Raw genomic sequence first — 21,812 nt, forward strand, 5'->3', positions numbered from 1 at the left:
TGAACTTCTGGAAACCTTTGCTGGTTGGTGCCATTCCCTTGCTGGAAGCCGAGGCGCTGCTTCCTCGGAAGTCTCCCCCCTCTAGCCAGAGTCTATTTCTCAGGCTCGGAGTCTCTTTCTGGGCAGCGCCGAGCCCAGCTGCTTCTGAAACTCGGACGTTGTGATTTGTCGTTGTTTCCTTAGAAGATCAAGCGGTCTGTATACATTTGCCCCTAGTCTTCTTGGAAAGAGAGAGGAAAAGAAGAGGGAGAAAGGAGAGAGAGAGAGAGAGAGAGAGAGAGAGAGAGAGAGAGAGAGAGAGAGAGAGAGAGAGAGAGAGAGAGAGAGAGAGACAGAGAGAGAGAGAGAGAGAGAGAGAGAGAGAGACAGAGAGAGAGAGACAGAGAGAGAGAGAGACAGAGAGAGAGAGAGGGGAGAGAGAGAGAGAGAGAGAGAGAGAGAGAGAGAGAGAGAGAGAGAGAGAGAGAGAGAGAGAAGAGAGAGAGAGAGAGAAAGAGAGAGAGAGAGAGAGAGAGAGAGAGAGAGAGAGAGAGGGAGAGAGAGAGAGAGAGAGAGAGAGAGAGAGAGAGAGAGAGAGAGAGAGAGAGAGAGAGAGAGAGAGAGAGAGAGAGAGAAGCAGATTCCTCTGGATTCCTGAGAAAAATAATCTTTGTATCTGTGACTGTCCTTTAAGTCAGTCCCCCTCCCCTTTTTCTTTCCACTTCTTTCAGTCTGTCTGCCTGTCTATGTATCTATCCATGTATTTGTCCCTACCGAGAAACATTCCTAGAAGCTGCATATTTGCAAGAGCCGGGAAGAAACTCGAGGATGCTTAAATTTTCACAGTGACACGAATTCTGACAGCCCCAGGGAAAACACACATTCACACATAGACATACAACAACAACAATCAAAATCCACCTGTCACAGCGACAGAGGCTCGCAGGCGGGAGAGAGGCACCCAAGAGAAGAGAAAGCTACAGGCCGAGACTTGATCAGAGCCAACCAGCCCCTTCGCTCCAAGACTGTCAGCATGAGCAAGCCGACGGGATCAACAAGTGGGTACAATCGCGGGCCAGGTTCTTTGCGGATTCCCAAATCCTGGAAGAACTGAGGGTGGGAAGAGGGGAAGTGGGCGATGAGAGTCTGGGAAGCCTAGCATCTTCTCAACCCCTAGAACCCCCAACTCTCGGTCTTTAGAAATGCACTCCTTGTTGCGTCTTGATGATTTTAAACTAGTTCTTTGCCGAGAGATCCCGAATCTTTTGCAAAGAGGGCTATTTTCGTCCCCTTCTGTTTATTTTTTTGGTGACTTTGGGTTTTACTGCTTGTTTGCAAGGCAGCCGAAGTGCATCCGATCTGTCCCTAGGAATTGGGTGTGCTCCCCCTTAACTCTGTAGACACCATGGTGGGGCGGAGGGGAGGGCAAGTAAGCTGGGAGGGGGGAGAGCAGAGGGGGTGGAGAACTAGGAGAAGGGAGATGCCGAAACTCCTTGTCCTGCCTCTAACAACAAATTTGTGCAGTTCCCCTCCGCTGCGCATTCCCGCAACAGACAGTTCCAAACTCTGGAGAATCTCTTAAGCAAATGCGGAAAGCGGATTTAAGATTCAATGCCTAGCACACCATTTCTAGTTCCTCCAAATAATCCTGCAAAGAGGGAAGCAGAAACGACTGAAAAGTCACACTCTCCTTAATCCTAAATCCGTGTACCTCATAACTGGGGAATTTAAAGTATGGCAAAGAGGGGCTCAAATCTATAATCCCAAAGGGGACTTTTAGTGGAGGTAAAATGGAACTTGGGACTAATTATCGTGAGTGTCTGTTGCATACACTTACAGATAGTAGGGGATTTGTATTTGCCCAAGTCGTCCATTTCGATAATGTGGGAGGCATCTCCTTTGACAATGGCTCTTTTTCTCCTTTCAAACTTCATTTGTTGTTCAATATTCATCTTTACATCCAACTGGGATGCTGTCCTGTAACTTCTCATGGAAATTGAGCTACACTGTGTGTGTGCATGTGGTGATAGCTGTATGTATACACATACCACACACAGACATAGCTTGTCGCACACCCGCTTTGGTTTGATTTTTACTTCGATCCTTGCTACTATTTCTTTCCTTCCACCTTTGGTCTTTTCCGAGGTTTGCTGCAGTGCAAGTGCTCTGAAAGCTGCAAACATTATGGTAGTAGCTCTCTGGACTCAAGTCATCCGAGAGATTTTGTTGTTCTTGTTTGTTTTCTTCCGTTTTATTTAGCTTTAGGTCCCGTCCCCCCGCCCCCCAATGTGTGTGTGTGTGTGTGTGTGTGTGTGTGTGTGTGTGTGTGTGTGTGTGTGTGTGTGGAGGGGGCGCTTTAAGTTATAGGCCAAAGGCGAGGTGGAGAACACCCTTCTGGTGATTGGCAGAAAGTCCTATGCAGGTGGGAGTTTATTTCCCCTCAAAGAACTGGGTTGGGTTTTATTTTGTTGAGGGCAAAGGAGCATGCTAAACATGTGTTATTTGGAGGATTTATTTTTATAGAAGTAGACATTATGAACAAAGAGAATTGTTTGGGAAGGAAGGAAGGAAGGAAGGAAGGAAGGAAGGAAGGAAGGAAGGAAGGAAGGAAGGAAGGAAGGAAGGAAGGAAGGAAGGAAGGAAGGAAGGAAGGAAGGAAGGAAGGAAGGAAGGAAGGAAGGAAGGAAGGAAGGAAGGAAGGAAGGAAAAAGTGAGCTTTTTTTTTGTGAAGTTGAGAAATCAGGGTTGAAGGTAGCGTAAAAACTTGTCAAGCCTCTTGCAACATGTAGGAATATAAAATATGCCTTTACGGACTCCTCATTTCCAGTCACTTGTAGTGCGGGTTTGATTTTTGTCACTCGGTGGTGGTTTCTTCCCACGAAAGACGGAAAAAGTAACGCTTTTTACTCGCTTTTTTGGTCACTGTGGCTGAACCCAAAGCATCACGGATAGTAAGAAGGAAGCTGAAGAACCCTTGCAAAACGGCAGGACAAGCCATTTGGCCTGCTCCAATACCGAGTTTTCTCAGCGTCGGAAGCTGCCGAGTTGAGCCAGTTAAAAAAGAAAATAAAAACAATGAAGACTGGTTTTTCCTGAGCTCCGCGCCTAGAGCAGCTATGTTGGGGGGGGGGGGGGGGAGGCAATGAAAGGCACTACAGATTTTGGGAGAAGACACGAAGTGCAAATCTCTTAAAACTTTCTCAGAGTTTTTAATGGTCAACTAACTCTTTGGAGCCTGTTTGTGCGAGGACGCCTGAGGTCAGGTCCAGAAGCTCAGGAGTAATTCGGGCAGAGGTCACAAGCTCCCGCGGCTCTTTATCTGCTCCTTTGCGGGTATTCTAGCTGCTCAGCTAAACAAAACACAGTGTTCACCCTTCGTTCTCCAAGGGTGGTTGGGGCCCATATAGAGCCTCCACATCTACCTTTCCTTCCCTTAGTAGCCTTAGTAGCCCAATCATTCTCTGGGTTCGGGATACACTGACGTTCCTCTTCTAAAAATATAAACCGAGAATCAGTGAGTGTCCGAGCGCAGTCCGACCCAAAGGGCGGCGGTTCTGGGACCAACTTGGGCTTGGGGCGCCTGCGGAATAGGGCTAGACGGGACTCCTGGTGAGGGGGCGGGAATAGGGGCAGGGGGGACACGCCCGGCCGACAGACCTCGCCTCGCTTGGCTTCCCTCTGTTGGAGTGTAGAGCTGTGTCAAATGTGATCCCTGCCTGGGTGGTAACAAGACCCCAGCCAGTCACCCCCTCCAGCCCAGACTAACTTCTTTCAACAGCCTCTGATGGTAATTACAGTAATCGAAGCTGCCATATATCTTTAAGCAATTATAACACACAAAAAGCCCGAGGGGACCCCCTGGCGAGGATGTTAAGAACGGTTTCCCGGCCCCAATAAAATCCCACTTTCCTCACGTTGTACCTCGGCTGGCCAAATCAGAGGAGCTTTACAACAGAACCAGCCAGTTATCTCATGACCTCATGTCACCGTAACGTGGCTTGCTTGGTAGGGTTGTTTTTGTTGTTGTTGTTGAGGGTTTGTTTTGTTTTGTTTTGGGAGCAGATTTACTCTGCCCAAGCATTTTTCTCATCCTCCCTTGTCCCCCAGGATCCTTCGCTTCTTCTTTTCCACCCTCCCCCTCTGCCTAGAGGAGTAGGCTAGGGCTTTCTCTAATCAGCCAGAGGTCCCTGCATCTAAAAGTATGAGTGGGAGAAGACCCTAAAGACTCAAAAGAAGGCTGATCCATGAGGACAGGCTTGGTCCAGGGAGCCAGGAGCGGGGTGGGTGTGGGTGAAGAGAGTCGTCTTGGCTAAGCCACTCGCTTGGATCCCGCAGTCCCAGCACTTTCTCCACAACTGGATGTCGCCGGGGAAGTTTGCTCTTGTCCAGGGACTAAGTATCTATTTTTCCTGAAAGCTCGGCTAAGGAAAAAAAAAAGAACAAAGTCAACCACAGCAGCAATAAAAAAAAAAAACAAAACAAATAAATAAACAAGATCCACCCGAAAAATTAGCAGCGCCATCCAACATGAAATAAAAGAGCCACGGGGACTGCAACAAGTCTTCCAAACTTGAGGGATAGTCAGTCGGAGCAGCTGGCTTGGAAACCAGTTCCCTGCCATTTACTAAAGGCATCTGGAGACAACAACGAGAGGATAAGGAGAGAACATATTAATTTCTAGTGACCACACTTGCAATTTGATTTAAAAAGCAGAGCCTACTCTGAGCTAGGAACTGTGTTGGGCCCTTGAGGGGGGCGGGGTACAAAGATAAAAATAAGATTGTCTTCCTCGAGGAACTCTCTTCCTCTACTGAGAAATAACGAAGTGTAAGCAAAGTAGTAAAAACAGAACGTATGAAAAGTAAAACAAAATTATTTCATGGAGCGAGGTAGATACACACAAAAAAAATAGAATTAGTTAAAGGGAGGGAGATTGGTCGGCAGACAGACAGTCAGTCCTTCCTTCCCTTAGAAGCAATGTCAAGTTCTCATTTCTCCAAACTCAGTAAGCGGCCAGGGAGCTCCTCCTGCAGAGAGGGCCCAATGCCCAGGACGTCAGCGCCAGGCAACGAGTTTTCTTGGCTGTAATGATGGCCGACATGAAGAGTAAGGAGATGGCACTGTTGCCTGTACATTCTCACTGTCTTCCCTCCACCCACTAGCCAGTACCACTCCCACCCCCCAACTTCTCTCCAGCTTTGTATGAGCGTGTGGGCGCGGAAAATGTCTCAGTTGATGCAGAGATGGAGAGGAGTCTGGGGTTGGAGTTGGAGGGGGGGTGCTGGGGGGAAGAGAGAGAATTGAGTGCTTTCCCCTTTTGGCATTGTGTGATATCCGAATTCCCATGCTACCCTTTTTGACGGGTCACTGGTGACTCTATAGGCAGGTGGTAAGAAGGGTTTGTAATTACACAGTCCCAGGAACCATTCCTTGTCACCCACCCTCCCTCCTGTTTCCCCTCTTTCCATTCCTACCCTTCGATCTCCTACCTGCACAAGATCCTTGGCCATCACTGACCTTGTACCCCTGGTGAGGAAAGTAGGCCTAGATTTACCGAAAGCGGTTAGGAATGGAGGAAAAGTTTATCCTACAGCTATGACTACACACACACACAACACACACACACACACACACACACACACACACACACACACACACCACTCTCCTTTCCACTTCCCTTCCCCCCTCAGCTTTTCTTTTCTCTCTCCCCCCCACCCCTCCTCCCCAGTCCCCAACTTAATCCCCAGTCTTCTAGCCATGTTGTATATAGCAGCTGTCGAGTTTCATTTAGGGTAGAAGCTGGCGGGTTATACTGATTGGGAGCAGTCAAATGGGTTTCAATGAGAAAATCATTAAGTTAACACTTTATCTAATGTCCTCATTGTCTTCGAGAAGGGAGACTTTCTGAGCCCAGGTCCCTGTGGGCTCTGAGGTTCCCAAGCTGGCTTGTACCCGGCCTTTGGTTTGGGGGGAAGCCTATTTTGTTCCTCACCCCCTCCCCAGCCTACTTCTTGGGCACAGAGGCCTCTAATGAGAAAGTAACTAATGGAGACTGGAAATGAGAAACTGGGAGAGAAGTCGAATGATGATGATGATGATGATGATGATGATGATGATGATGATGATGATGATGATGATGTGTGTGTGTTTTAGGTTAGAGCCAGAGGGGCACCAAGCAGGGAATGCAGGGAGGAAAATTGGAAATGATTTTTCAATGAAATGCCAGTTGTGTTTTGTTTTTTTCTCCACAAGCCTGGGGACACAAAAGGCATATCCACTTTAAGGAAATAGTAAACTGAGGAACTGAGACTTAGAAGGGAAAGCTGCTTCAGACAAGTCAACTGGGGGGAGGGGGAAATTATTTTCAGACCCCTCCTCAGTCTGGCAATTTTATTATTAAGCAAACATTTTTTAAAATAAAGTGAGCCTGGGGAGGGGAAGGGAGGGGAAATTATTTCTAAGATTCACCAAAGAAAGGTAAGGTGAAAGTTTTGCAACTAGGTGGTATTATTATTTTTATCACTTTTGCTACTAATGATAACAATCATAAGAACAATGGGTCTTAGAGCTGGGCCCCAGACTCTATCACAGGTTTCCAACGTGTTTGTTTTTCTTCTTGTCCATTTTTATATTTCAACTTTGTCACGACTCTCCATCCCTAACAGCTTCCCAGGTTCAAAGGAGAAGCCCTGGCAGACCGACCAAACTTTTTGTCAGAGCAGAAAGACGCAGGACGTTTTTGCTGTTGTTGCTACTGTGGCTTCGGCTGCTGTCGCCAAGCCTGGGGCTGCAGGGCCCTTTTATTCCAAAATGGGCCTTGGTGATTATAGAGGACCCAAATAAATGTAGCGGTGCATGAATAATGGTCATTGTAGGAAACTGACACTTGCTCAAGGGAGGGTAGGGGGAAAGGTTGGCTATAAAATAACTTCATTATTTGCGTTTACCACAGCTCCAGTGCTAATCCCTTCTCAGGTCAGATTGCTTAGCCTCTCTCTCTCTCTCTCTCTCTCTCTCTCTCTCTCTCTCTCTCTCTCTCTCTCTCTCTCTCTCTCTCTCTCTCTCTCTCTCTCTCCCTCTCTCTCCCTCTCTCTCTCTCCCTCTCCCCCCCCCCTCTCTCTTTTTCCCTTCTTTTGGTTTTCCCTCTCTTCTGATTTCAGGTCGTATTTTAGACATCCCCTGTAAGGTGTGTGGGGATCGCAGCTCTGGAAAGCACTATGGAGTATATGCCTGTGATGGGTGCTCAGGTTTTTTCAAACGGAGTATAAGGAGGAATCGTACCTATGTCTGCAAATCTGGAAACCAGGTACCAGTGGCTTTGTCCCTTCCTTCCCAGATATCACTCCTTCCTCCTCCTTCTCTTCTCCCTCCTCCTCAGTCTCCTGCCATTTGCTGAAGAATATACAGAGAGTTCTTCCTTTGGGGACCCTTTCCATATTTTTTAGCCTTCCATCTACTCCTCCTTGCCTTCACAGGCTCCAAGCCTTTGCTTGATGAACATGGGTAAGAAGCGAAGGGGGGTGGGGGGAGGAGCTGGGATCAATTTGTTTTCAATAGGAAAAGCAGGAACACAGAGGTTACTGTGTTTTCAAACTAAACAGATGATTTTGGCAAGTGGTGAGACATAGGCAAAGTACTCAGAAAATAGATTACAGTCTCAAATCAAAACAGGCTTTTAGTTTCTTCAAATAAGTTGAGAGGAAGGTGTTCAAACTTATAACTCTCCCCCCAACCTTGGAAGGTATACCTTCTGGAGAGTGTCACTTCATTCTCAGTTACATATACCCTTACACATGTCTGGTGTTTGGGGAACTGTCCTGGTGCTTTAGGGGAATTCTGGAGAGCTTTTCCTCCCTCTAAACTCTGGACTCAGCCCAAAGAAAGGAGAAACCATTAGGGGATCCATCCAAATGGTTCCAATTAGAAGATAGGACCACTCAAAATTTAAGGAATCAGGTTTCATTTGTAAATGTAGCTTTTGTGGAATCAAACAGAGTCTAGGAACACTGGCACAGAATATTTAGGCAGGGTGAATGACAAGGCAGATGGGATCAAGGAAGCAATCTCTCCCCAGCTCCCAGGTCCAGAATGAGTTTTCCTCTTCCTGTTTTATGCATTATTATCTGGGCCAATATAATTTTCCATAGATCAAATTAGCAAAGAAATGGCTTAAGAAAAGCTGTTGGAGCTTTAAGGAAATTGTAGCTGGCATGTTCCTGCAGGATACAAGCAATCACCAATGGTACTGAGTTCTGGCATAGGAAGTAGGGGTGACTAAGAGTCCAAGTCAGGGTAGTATGATAATTTCAGAAAAGCTTCCTAAAAGGAAAAGCAGATGCCTCTATCAATAGAAAAGGGATACCTAGCTTCTTAATAGACTTAGCGATTCATTTTCATACCAGCCTTATGGTCACAGAATCACCACTCTCACCAGCTATTCAAAGATAAATGCTCATTTCAGTGAAGACAGAGCTCTAGCTAAAAGCCTATGGTGTTCATGACAAGAAACCACTAGAAAGAAGCCTCATCCATAGTAGTTAGGGAATGCTTAAAATTACAGAGGTATTTTCTGCTTTACAGAATTATGGAAACCCATTACATCTATATATTGCACATATACACACATAATATAGAAACATATATATATACATACTTACATACATACATAGACACTACACTGCTGATTGTTACTAAATGGTTCAGATTTTTATCTTGGGAATTATTTTGTTAGAATCATACTTTTAAAAATCAGACGAACACAACAAAACTAAAAGAAGGGAATCTGTACCTCCAAATAATTTAGTTTGATTAAATATTTCAAATTTTGTATTTGGTCATTTTGCCCCCTTGGTAAATCAAAGCTGTGTATACCTAATATGTAGTTGGGTATCTCCATTGTTTGTTGTGGGGAGGGGGTATTGCTTGTCACAAGAATGGAACTATGTCTTGGGATCATAAAATCATAGCTTTAAATATGGAGGGGTCCTTTGAAGTCATCCAGTCCACCCCCCCCCATAAACAAAGAAATCTATTGAGGAAACTGAACCCTAATTGAGATTAATTGACTTGTCCAAGGATACATGTAGTAAGTGGCAGAACCAGGATTTTAACTCAGATCTTTTGAATTCAAATCAGCTTCACCATTTTGCCTTTCCTACTTGATTGTATTTTATTGAAATATAGCATGCCATATGCAACAAACAGAAATGGGAAATTTAACATATGGGAAATGCTTGTTTAAACATGAGAAAAGTAGCCAACTCAAACCATATTGATTATACTAGCATTTGCAAATGAGCAACAATTGGCCTTATCTTGCCTGATCTTTCCCCAATTTGCAGACAGACTATAGAAACTGATCTGAGCCAGATATATTTGTCCAAGGCTTTTGATAATGATATATATTTAATCTGATTAGAAGATGTGCATAAGCAATAATGAAGGTCTTTAGTTGGAGTTAGCATATTTGCCATGAGAGTGAGATTAATTAAATATTAATATACTTTTTTAAATGTTAGGAACCTCTTTGAAAAGAATTGCTTCTTTAGGTCAGTAAATATGTGCTGTAGAATTACCCTAGGGATCTCCCCCTTCAAAAAAATTCATTTTTCATTTTACTCAGTTTAGAACCAGGCCTTCAATAATTAGAAATTACCATGAACTCTTTATTCCATTTTTAAAGACTTTAAAGGGAGTTTTTTCTTTCTCTGCCTACATAATAAATGTGTGGATGCCACACTGATCTAACTGTATATCCTAGGATAGTGCCTGTCCTCCCTGCCCAACCCAAAAGAATCTACAGAAGGATTGACAGATCTGAAATTCAAGTCCAAGTTTCCTTCATATGGGTTTATCTGAACTTAGGAAGCTTTATTCAATTGTTTTTCTACCACTTATGTAAAAGTACTAACACGTACAAAAACAGAGGCAACTGGCCTTAGTGGATGAAGGGCTAGTCATGTAATCAGAAAAATCTACACTGAAGTCCTGCCTCCAAAAGCTACACAGCAGTTTTCTAAGGCTGCAAATTACAGATAAGTTACCATTAGTAAAGGAAGTTTCCACAATTCAAGTTTCCTATTCTGATGACATCATAGGTCCAGACCAAAAATAAACACAAAGCAAATCCTCAACATGTTCCCTTATGTGTCTGCATGTGTAAACATACATATATGTATACACAGCTATCATACACAAAACATAGTAAAGTCTTTCCAATTTAGTCTTTCCTTTTAAAGACCTAATTTCTCAGACTATTGCTTGAGTTAAACTATTCCTTTCTCATATTTCTCATTTTTAACACTGAGAAGTTTGAAACTTTGTAAAGTTAGTGTTTGTAACCTACTGATCTTAATACATATTTTAATTTCCTTCCCTAAATTATACTGTATGCTATAGTTATGGATTTTGTTCATGCCTTTCACTTGTTCCCTTTTCACCCTTTATTGTATGCCTCTTGTTCCCTGGCTTCTTTAACCTTATATTTGTCTTTCTCAAATACTACTTTTGTTCCCACATCAATCTGTCATTTCATAACTCTGGATTGAGCCAAATCTTCAAGAAAGCATTTGCAATGTTGGACCAAAGAATCTCTTTAGGAAAACAAGAAAGAACCAAATCCATAGGGCATTCAGACCAGGGAAGTAGAACCTGAAAGGAAAATCTGACTAATGAAAGTAGAATAAGAAGGGAGACCACAGAGACAGAGGGGGGAAAGAGTGGTTGGATACAGACAGGCAGGCAGACAGAGAGAAGCTCTAGTTTCAACACCTTTCCCTACCTGGATCAGTGATGGAGGCATTCTCTCAAGGTGGGATGGGGTAGGGGAGAGAAAGAAGCCCTGGAGCTAAGCTGCTGTCTTTGGTGCTGAAAAGGCCTCACCAACCTCTTTAGCAGAAGTTCTCTATTTGAAAATTCCTCTCAAAACTTATCAGGCTCAACTTGGCTCAAATTCCAGAACAATGATCAACTCGGTAGTCTTAGTTCTACCCCCATCTCTTCCTTTTCCTCTTGCATTTGGCCCTTTGCCCTAGGATTCTGTACTTGTCTGACTGAGGCAACCATTATTCACAACACCCACTAACTTTTTCAAGCTCATAGAGGCAAACTCAGATCTGGAACCTAGCTAATTAGTGCCTCTCTAAAACACCCCAAAAGAGCCATCTCAAGTTGGGAAACCCAACCTGGACTTTAGCCTTCAAAATATAAGAACTTTCCCTTCTGGAACTCAGATATAAAAGCAAAAAAGCATAAGGTGAAAATCAGAAAAATGGGACATCACCCTGTCCTTCTGCTCTTCTCCAACCTCCCCTGCTAATAAGTTGGTCTGTCTCTATTTTCCTTGAGTCTATCATGATTTGTCCCTGTTCCATGAACAAAAAGCACCCTTCTCCCCTTGTCTATAGACTCTGATTCTCTCTTTCCATTTCAGGGAGGCTGCCCAGTGGATAAGACGCACAGAAACCAATGTAGGGCTTGTCGCTTGAAGAAGTGTTTGGAAGTCAACATGAACAAAGATGGTAATCAGCACATTCCTTTATTCTTCTAATGTTGATGAGTAGTAAGTAAATTATATGTACAGAAAATACATTGCATTCATATGCATGTAAATCATCTTCCCCAAACACTTCTACCAGATGCCTGGGAAGTTGTCCCAGTCTTTCAGCCAAAATCTCTCCCTTCGACCCTGATCAGTGCCAGTCCACTTGGAGTTCCCCCTGGTAGGGGGAACCACCCTGGTAGGAGGCAGTGTGGGCACTGAAATCACAAGACTTGCCTCTGCTGCTTATTAGTTCTGTGACCATGGAAAGGTCATCTAAACTCTCTGCACCTCGATTTCTTCATTTGTAATATGTGAGAGTTGGCGTAGAGTTGGAAGGGATCCTAGAAATTTCTTCCAGCTCTATCATTCTGTGAACTATCCGACCTGACATCCACGCCCACGAAGAGAGCCCATTCCTGAAAGAACCGGAGAGGGGAGAGGGAGACTGCTTCTAAAATGTTGGCGGGCATTTCCGTTATTGCTGTGGAAAGGAAGGACAAGTGATCGACAATATTTCCAGTCTCGTGTCCTAATCCCCCTTCTCGCCTCTTTCCGGAATCACTTCTCTTTGCCTTCCTTTTGTGACCAGCCTTTAAGCCTATTAGACATACCTCGGACCTTGGCGTTCCATTACTCCTTAGTCCTGGGAGAACCTGGAGGAGAGAGAACGGAATTTTAGGAAACAGTTTTTTGAAGTTGAGAACACATTAAAAGAGATGAAACTCTTCTTTAGCGAGTCAACAAAGGAGCGTTCTTCAAGCTTGCTACGGGGGAATCTCTCAAGGGGCATTTCTGCATCTTCTACAGAGAAGAAGAAAGAAGGATGGCTCCCGGAGGCAGGGGAATCTTTCCTACGCACTCCCACCCCCATCCCCCACTCCTTGCTTCCAAGGAGCATCCTTGTAGCACGAGGAGACAGAAATAAGGACTGGGGCTCTGCAGGAGACTGGGGAAGTATATATACTACAGTTCCGAATTTCTTCCCTCCGCTGCGGCATCAATTTTAGAAATGAGGTATCTGCTGGCCAGTCTGAAGTATCAGTTTTGCGGACCAGGATCAAGATTGGGGAGGATTTAGACTTCGGGACCAGGGCCAGGGACCATAGCCTTGCGGTGTCTAGCTGCCAGCTCAGGAAGCTCTCTCTCCGCAGTGTAAAAGCAGGAGCGAAAAACCTGTTGAACTTCTGTATTGACAAGTTGTCAAGCTCCGCGGGCGGGAGATTGCCCCTGAATTAATTTGTTTGTTTAAACTGTTTGCGGTAATTGTCAGATCTCTCTCCTGCTGCTTGTCTGCCTGCCTCCCTTCCACTCTTCTAAACTAGCTCTCCTTCCCCTCTTTCCCAACACGTTTTCTCCACCTCACTCCACCCCACCCCTATCCCCCAGGCCGCTGGCATCTTTTCCTCTCTAAACCTTGAAGACATAAAGTCATTTCCTCCCTGGAGTTCCCAGTTTGTACTGGCTCAAACCCTGCCGTGGTTGAACTGGGCCTATGGGTTCGAAGATCTAAAATCACTGCCTAATAAAAAGCGAAGCACTTATCTGAACTCTGCTGGAAGGCCCTCCTATCTATGCCCCTTTCTCGTACTACTCTGTGGCCAGGTAATAGGACACCCGTGTTCAGGCTTATCTGTATAGGTGTTTCGGATTTCCAAAAGATAATCCCCAGGTGCTGAAAGCACCTTCTCCCTTGCTTAATGTCTCTGGACAAATTCTGGGACTTGGAACTCACGATGGTCCTGATTCTTTCCAAATGACTCAAAGCAGAAGTGAGAAACAGAGAGACTATCCTGGCCTCTCGCGATCATCCCGAATAAATTCATGGAAAAGTAAGTTAGGTATTTATGGGATTTAGAGCTGGAAGACAATTTAGATACAGCTTGGTCCAACTCCTTTGTTTTACAGATGAGGAAACTGAGGCCAGGAGCTATAAAACCACTCGCCTAAGGCCATACAGCTTGTTAGTGAAGGAAATAGAACTCAAAACCTCATCTCCCGATTCCAAACTCAGAGCGAAGCTAATGGACTGAGGCGCGAGTCCTTAGGTTACAGGACTTGCTCGAACTAAGTAAGCTCATCTTTGTCACTGTCTGTCTATCCCTGCAGCTGTGCAACATGAGCGAGGACCCAGGACGTCTACTATCCGCAAGCAGGTGGCCCTGTATTTCCGTGGCCACAAGGAGGAGAACGGTGCAGCCCCTCACTTCCCTTCCGCAGCCCTGCCGGCCCCGGCTTTCTTCACTGCAGTCACGCAATTGGAACAACATAACCTGGAACTGGCGGCGGTGTCTGGTACCCCAGAGAGGCAAACACTGGTGGGACTGGCTCAGCCCACGCCCAAGGTCAGTGGGCCCACTCCAACCAAGGAAAAATAAGAAAGAGTGCCAAGGGTTCACTCTCTATATAATGTTGGTGACAAGGCGCTTGAGGAAGAAAATAAACTTGTTTTTTCTTGTCTCTTTAGATTTAGAAATAAGAAATGCTCCCTTAAATCAGAGCAATCATTTTAGGACTTTTCTCCCCTTTACTATTTATGGGGACCGGAACCGGCTCTCTTTGCTGCTAATAATACTCCATCTCCGCTACTCCTGGATTTCCTGTTGATTTCCAGTTGAACGCCAAGGTGCCTGAAGGGAAAATGACCTTCAATTGGAGCTTAATAGTCATTGCTGTGAGATCTCAAGCTTAAATACAATTTAATTCAAGAAGTATTCCTGGGGGCAGCTAGGTGGCTCAGTGTTTAGAGAGCCAAGCCCAGAGATCGAAAGTTCTGCATTCAAATTTAGCCTCAGACACTATCTAGTTATGCGACCCTGGGCAAGTCACTCAACTCCTATTTCGTAGCTCTTAACAGGCTTCTGTCTCGGAACCAATACACTGTATTGATTCTGGAGGGAAGGTAAAGGTTTAAACTATCAAAAGGAGTATTCATTAGGAATACTCAGCGCTGTCCAGGGTGCTAGTACTAAGAAGGCAACAGTCAAAACAAATACTGCCCCAGAGGAGTTTATCATTCTCTGGGATTAGACCAGTTATTTATTCACTTTTTATCTCTTAAATGTTAGACCTAAAAGCTGAAAAGGAGTTGCTCATTAGACAGTGTGGAAATTTTAAGTTCTATAAACCATTAAAAAGGGAAAACCCGCAAATGCAAACCCATCTGGGTTGCTTTGGCACCTTCCCTGACACCCACCAATTACTTCCAAACTGCTTGGAGTAATTCCAGTGCTAGTTCTCTAACGTAAAAAGGGGGGATAACGTTTATTGCCAGTTTAGAATGCTGCCACCTAAGGACTGTATTTCTAACCCTAAGGGTTTGTGATCACCTAACGGAGTCACCTCAGGATTTCTCTGAAAGGAGAACCAACAATTGCATGGAGTCCTACAAAGTCAGAGTTCACACACACACACACACACAGTCTCAGAAAAGCAAAACACCTGTGCACCAGTGTGCGCACACATGCATACACAATATTTGATGTTTTTTCCTTATCCCTTGATGTGTATAATAAGCATGGGAAAGTGCTGCTATGAATAAGTTGTCAGTTATGAATGAGAATGCTCTATGAATGATTAAAATGTCTAATTGAAATATTTCCATAATATACTAATCCTTTCTAAAAATATTCATATGCATATTTGTGTTTTGGATGCCTATTAATTTATACTTTTTCATGTCTATTTTTATTTACACAAATACAAGCTGCTCTTGTCTAAATTGGGAGCTAGGCCTGCCACTTGGCTCAGCCCTGTGTAAATTTGTTGGTGAGGATAGAGAAAGACTGAGAGTCTCATAGACTATTCATTCTGGAAGAGACCTTAATAATCATCTAGCCCAACAATCTCACTTTTGCAGATGAGAAAACTAACTCCCAGAGGAGGGAAATGATTCACCCAAGGTCCACCTCTCCAAATTGAATACTTTGAAATCCAAATAAGGATTTAGAAATAGGGCCTCTTCCATGGGGATCAAAAAAGTTAGTTCAGAGTATGGCTTCTCACAGACAAACTCTCTCAAACTACATGGTGGCATTTTAATTCCTTTTTTATACAAAACTTAGTGTTTCCTTTTTCCTTAGTACATTCTTTTCCTAAGGCTTCTCAGTTTGGATTCAAAATAGTAAAAGGTTTTTATCTTTCCTTTTTAAAGTTGTGATTTTCTCATTCTGGCCTCTTTTATTCAGCTTGCTTTTATTTTTGTTCCTTTCCAGTATCCCCATGAGGTGAATGGAGCCCCCATGTATCTCTATGAAGTAGCTACTGAGTCTGTATGTGAATCAGCTGCCAGACTGCTTTTCATGAGCATTAAATGGGCGAAGAGTGTTCCAGCCTTCTCCACTCTGTCCTTGCAAGATCAGGTAAGCCTAAATGTGCTTTGAGATCCTTGGGCAATAAGGATAATAACAAAGAGAACATGAGAGAATAAGAGTTACTAATTCCAGTTTCACAAAACTGGAAGGAATCTGAGGATATAATCTGTAACTCTTTGTTATCAGTCAAGTAAATGCCTCTGCCTGAAATCCTCATCTGCCTAAACAACCATTGAAAAAAAGTGATGTCCAAAAATATAACCTTGAAATTAACTCAACAAAGCATTTATTAAGCATCTAGTATGTGCGAAATGAGATGCAACATGACATAGTGAATAGAGGATTGACCCTGGAGACAAGAAGAACTGGGTTCAAATCCTACTTTCACTCATTTCTCAGGTTCCCAGAAACTCCCAAAGACTATAAATTACAGATGAATTATTAAGCTGCATCCATGGATGGAGTTTCTAAACTAAAAGTTCCATACACCAGTGAAATTATAAATAATAAAGAAAGAAATGTGCATGCCTTTGTGCCTAGGTCTTGATGATACACAGACACATCAAGAAAATTATCAAGATAAAATTAATTTGGAAAACTCAGTAAACTGGAAGAAAACAAAAACTTCCTTTTCAGAGGTTGCTGTTTCCCTTCATATTTCCATGAGTTAGAATGCTCCTTTACTTGAGGAAATTTAAATAAAGCTTATTAGAAATGAACATATAAGAAAATATGCTTTTTTCTTACAAGTGGAATTTTAAAATATCATTGCCATATATATTTAAAATTTATTGAAATTTTTGTGTAAAAGTAGGAAAGAGAGAAATAAGATATGTAACTGACAAATAATACATTTCCATTCCCCATCTGAAGAATTAGTCTCATTACATTATAGACATACTTTTGTAATCTCTTAAAATAATATCTCTGAAGATGATACCTAGAGTCTGGCTTACTAAATTATATGAAGATAAAGAGCAAGTAGGAATCCAAAGTGTATTATAAGACCTCTTTGGAGACAAGAATTCATTTAATTCTTAAATCCCTAAAAACAAACATTTCTCTCAATCCTTTGGTCCAAAAAACACCAAGTAATATTGTACTTAAAATTATATCCTACCCAGGAATAAAATAATTTTGATTCATCATATTTAAATGACTCCTTCTCAAAGCACTTTGTAAGTGAATGACAACAAAGAAAATACCGTATTGGTTGCTTTCTGGAGAATTGGCTATGGTAAATGCATTCAGAGGGACTACTGACAAAGGTCTATCAGAAACTATAAAGTGGTTAGAGAAAAAAAGATAAGAATCCTAAAATAATTTTTTTCAAGATTTGAATTCTCTTGTACCTAATTAGGTTGTGCTAGCTCTTTCAAACATAGAATGTATTTCCTTACTGAGACACATATTAGTACATTCGAAACATTTACTTTATCTGCACAAGGTCTAATTATATTACCCATCAAGAATAGTCAAAATTGGGTGATTTTTTTACTCCAAATTTGTCAATTCTATTTCTTCTACCTTATACAATAACTTTGAAAAAGCATTGATTTTTAAAGATTAGAACTAGGTGTGAGTCATTAAAAGTATTTTCTGATGAATATTTAATGAACCAGCTCTTGAAACTTGAATTTGAAAAAAAAAAAAAAGCTTTTCCACTTAAAATGAGATAGTTTTGCTAAATCTGGAAGGTAGAAAACATTCAAAAATGTTATCAGCTATCTTTATTTATCTACCTAACATTTGTTCCATTTTCAAAATCCTTATCTTTATGCCATTTAAAAACTCTTCCAAATAAATTCCAGAGGTTGTGTGGGAAGTCAAACATAAACTGGTTCTCTTTTAAGCTTTCAGAAAAAAAATCTTACAATAACAAATGAATGGCAAGGGGAACTGAAGATGATAATTTGGAGACAACCAAAATTTGGTTTCACAGCGCCGATATCCCATCACATAATGCAGTCTTTCCCTTTATGCTCATCTGAGAAATCGGGCAAACAACAAAGAGTTAAATGTGGAAACCAGATGAACTTAATTGTTTCACTATTTTTCTTCTTTTAATGCTTGTCTTTGATGAATATTATGGCTATTATCTCTCACATACATTCTGTTTCTTGATCTGCTAATTCCCTGGTTCTTCTTTGAGAGTAAGAGCCAAAACAAGATTCATTAGGCCAGTCAGGATTCCTTGAGAATTTCAGCATTATATTTGAGAGAAGTCATTTTAGATGGCATTCTGGTGTGCTACAATTTGGCATTTCATAGAGCACTAATTTCCTGAGTAATTCTTAGGTTTGACTGAAATAAAAAAGACAATAGGAAAGAAAAAGCAAACCTTTTCCTAAGACAAACTTTAGGAAAATAGACTCCGAAGTACATATTACTTTATCTATAGGCACCTTGTGAAAAAGATAAAAGGAAAGCTAAAATATTCAGGAGAAATTACCAAGACAGGCATTTAAAACCGTTTTTTAAATAATGGAAATTTACATATTGAAATTGTTTATAAATTTATAAATTATACACTATATTCTATTATACATCTATTGTATGACAGCTGATGCTTTTGGAAGATGCTTGGAGAGAACTGTTTGTTCTAGGAATAGCACAATGGGCCATTCCAGTTGATGCTAACACTCTACTGGCTGTATCTGGTAAGAACTGCACAATTTAATGACTTTGTTGTAGAAATTACCATAAAAATACATTACTGAAAAAAGAACAACATGTAAAGAATAACAAATTCCTGCTGAACAATAGAGTATACCTGTCATTTATAAATCTATATTTAAATGCAAATAATGTTGTTTTGTTGTATTCATGACTGCTTGCATTGTTATTTAAATGCAAATTACTGTGTTTGTTATCATCCCAGAGAAGATTTTATATTAACTTCCATACAATATAGTCAGTCTACATGGAATCAGAGATCTCAGAGTGACAATTGAATAGATATTTATATGCAGAATTTTGTCAAAAATCAATATGAAATCATGAAAATGCCCTAATATTAGGATATTTATTTTACATTCCTATTCTAGGCATGAATGGCGAAAATACAGATTCCCAGAAGCTGAGTAAGATCATCTCTGAAATCCAGGCTTTGCAAGAGGTAGTGGCCAGATTCAGACAACTTCGGCTGGATGCAACTGAATTTGCCTGTCTCAAATGCATTGTCACTTTTAAAGCTGGTAAGCAGATGTAAAGCCCTCCTTTATCTTCTTCATCTTCTTCTTCATTGCCCCCTTCCCCCTTCTCTAGCTTCCCTTGCCCCTCCCTAACCCTTCCCCATCCTGCCCCACTTCATGATAACAGCCACTTCAGAGTCAGAACGAGCCTCATAAAATGGAGCTGATCTTTTGGATCCTTTGACTCCATTTTAGAGAGCCACGGTCTTCTTTCATGCTGGACCAGCTTTGCATTTCATCGCTGCTTTATACCGTTGCACCCACCTGGAGGTCAACTGACCGACTGGTTCCTGATCTCTTTTCTAGTACCTACACACAGTGGTTCTGAACTCAGAAGTTTCCGGAATGCGGCCGCGATTGCAGCACTTCAGGATGAAGCTCAGCTAACACTTAACAGTTATATCCACACCAGGTGAACCTTATTTGTCTAATAATTAACAAAAACAATAACAGCATCCATGGTGATAACTCTACTTTTGGAAACTATACATTATACTATACTCTATCACATGGGGGATAGTTTACAAAGTGTTTTCCTGGACATCATCTCATTTGCTTTATCATAGTTTTTAGATTTGGAAGTGACTTTAGAGATTATTTAATCAATCCAAAACCACTGTAAAGGGGAAGCCAGGTAGCATGTAGATAGAACATCAGGCCTGGAGTTGGGAAGTCTTGGGTTCAAATTTGACCTTTCTAGCTCTGTGACCCTGGGCAAGTCACTTAACCCCAATTGCCTAGCCCTTGTCACTCTTCTGTCTTAGAATTGATACTAAAAAGGTAAGGTTGTTGGTTTTGTTTTTTTGTTTTTTTAAGCACTGACTAGTGCCAGATCCAGTGCTAAGTGATAGGGATACAAAGGCCAAAAAAACAAAAATAGTGCCTACCTTCAAGGAGCTTCTAATGAAGGTGGCAATATGTGCGGTTATGAATACATGCAAACTATGCAAATTTATTTGTAGGAGGAACTGGCTTCTGAAGGTATTTATCAATTAGTCCATGTTCTTCAAATTAAGACTCAGAAGAGATAATAGTGACTGGCTTAAGGACAAATGAATAGTAAGTGGCAGAGTTTTGAACCAAGATCTGATTCTAGGTTCAGCACTTTTTTCTATTGCTCCGTATGTCTGTGTGGGTGTCTCCTCAGAAAAGCCAGTTCAACCAATTAGGAAATTAGCCAATGGATCCAATAAGTTCAGTAAAAAAAAAAAAAGCACTAATAATAGGTCAGTTCATCAAAAAATTTTGGATTATTGTTGTTGCTTGGACCCAGCCAGAATGAGAAATGTCCAAAATGATTTCTAGAATCTTGTAGTTATAGACAATGGCCTTCCAGATAATCTTAGAGGCAAAAATACAGATATCTTTATGGGGATGCCGGCTAGATGCTCATGAAAAAGATGGGCTACCACACTGGTGAATCATTCATTCTGGACTTCTTTAACCACTGATATAACTGCCACCTGACTGGTAAAGCCTCTGTGATTGGCTCCATATCCAATTGTAAAGGCTGCCAGAATGAGTCTTCTTGATTGGCAGCCATGAATAGACATGGAAGGCTTCACTCTATTCCTGACAATAGAAAACACATTCCAGGAAAACTTGCTATAAAATGGGAATTTTTTTTGACCTGTAATTTCATTGGTATGGAGAAACCTTGGTGCAGAACTCTCTCTACTAGTCTTCAACTGAAATGTCCAATAGAGTTGTCCGGCTGGAAATGAGAGGTTGAGTTTTACCCAAGATTACATAAAATAGACCTTGTCAGAAAAAGGATTTGAGGGGGAAGCTGGGTAGCTCAGTGGATTGAAAGTCAGGCCTACAGATGGGAGGTCCTAGGTTCAAATTTGACTTCAGATACTTCCCAGCTGTGTGACCCTGGGCAAGTCACTTGACCCCCATTGCCTAGCCCTTACCACTCTTCTGCCTTGGAGCCAATACACAGTATTGACTCCAAGATGGAAGATAAGGGTTTAAAAAAGAAAGAAAGAAAAAGGATTTGAACCAAGATATTCTTCACTCCTGGGCCAGCCAATATGTTATGAGTTTGCCTCTCCTATTGATTATACCATGGATTGAATCTTTCCCTCTGTGTAAATTGCCCATAAAGAAATACCTGATGATTGATTGGAGCATGAAGAGCCTATAATGTAGGCTTTATTTTAGTCCCCTCAAACAAGCTTTACAGTGGCATTCTACTATATTGGGGGAAAAAAAGCAGTGCTTTCTATCCCATGACTCTATGGATTATCATTAGCCACCATCATTGTTTCAGGATATAATCCACTCTGCTAGTGGGAAACCCTATACTCCTTTAAATCAGGAATTCTTAACCTGGAGTCTGTGGATTTAAAAACATTTTGAAATCTTTATTTCAATATAATTGATTTCCTTTGTAATCCTATAGATTTTATTCATTGAATTTAACATTATTTTGAGAAGTCCATAAATGTTATCAGATGGCCAAAGGGATCCATGACACACAAAAAGGAAAAACGTAAGGGCTCTTGCTCTATAACTTTTGCAAATAGTACACTTGGCTTCTTTGGTCTCTCAATCACCATTAAATAGAAATGATTTTTCCTGCTTATGCATGACATCTTTTGGGTGTCAGACAGAGAGTGTAGGGGGGAAAGCACATATATACATCTATCAATCAATTAATAAACATTTGTTAAGTAAAAATGATGATCCAGGTACTATGCTATGCTCTGGGGACACAAAAAGAGACAAAAGACAGACCCTGCCATTAAGGAGTTTATATATACAATATATATATATATATAT

At 41.8% G+C, this 21,812-nt stretch overlaps 1 protein-coding gene across 1 annotated transcript in view; it reads left to right on the forward strand.

The window, feature by feature from the left end:
* Window positions 1-421: 421 nt before the first annotated feature.
* NR2E1 (nuclear receptor subfamily 2 group E member 1) overlaps window positions 422-21,812 on the forward strand; it is a 32,733-nt gene continuing 11,342 nt past the window's right edge. Inside the window, exons 1-8 of the mRNA XM_001368348.3 lie at window positions 422-1,037; window positions 7,140-7,285; window positions 11,411-11,498; window positions 13,628-13,863; window positions 15,733-15,879; window positions 18,395-18,491; window positions 18,879-19,028; window positions 19,332-19,437. Of these exons, the coding sequence (XP_001368385.1) occupies window positions 1,013-1,037; window positions 7,140-7,285; window positions 11,411-11,498; window positions 13,628-13,863; window positions 15,733-15,879; window positions 18,395-18,491; window positions 18,879-19,028; window positions 19,332-19,437 (995 nt within the window). The 5' untranslated portion in view covers window positions 422-1,012. The remainder of the gene's footprint in view (window positions 1,038-7,139; window positions 7,286-11,410; window positions 11,499-13,627; window positions 13,864-15,732; window positions 15,880-18,394; window positions 18,492-18,878; window positions 19,029-19,331; window positions 19,438-21,812) is intronic.

This window comes from Monodelphis domestica, chromosome 2, assembly GCF_027887165.1.
Source record: "Monodelphis domestica isolate mMonDom1 chromosome 2, mMonDom1.pri, whole genome shotgun sequence".
Classification (NCBI taxonomy): Eukaryota; Metazoa; Chordata; class Mammalia; order Didelphimorphia; family Didelphidae; genus Monodelphis; species Monodelphis domestica.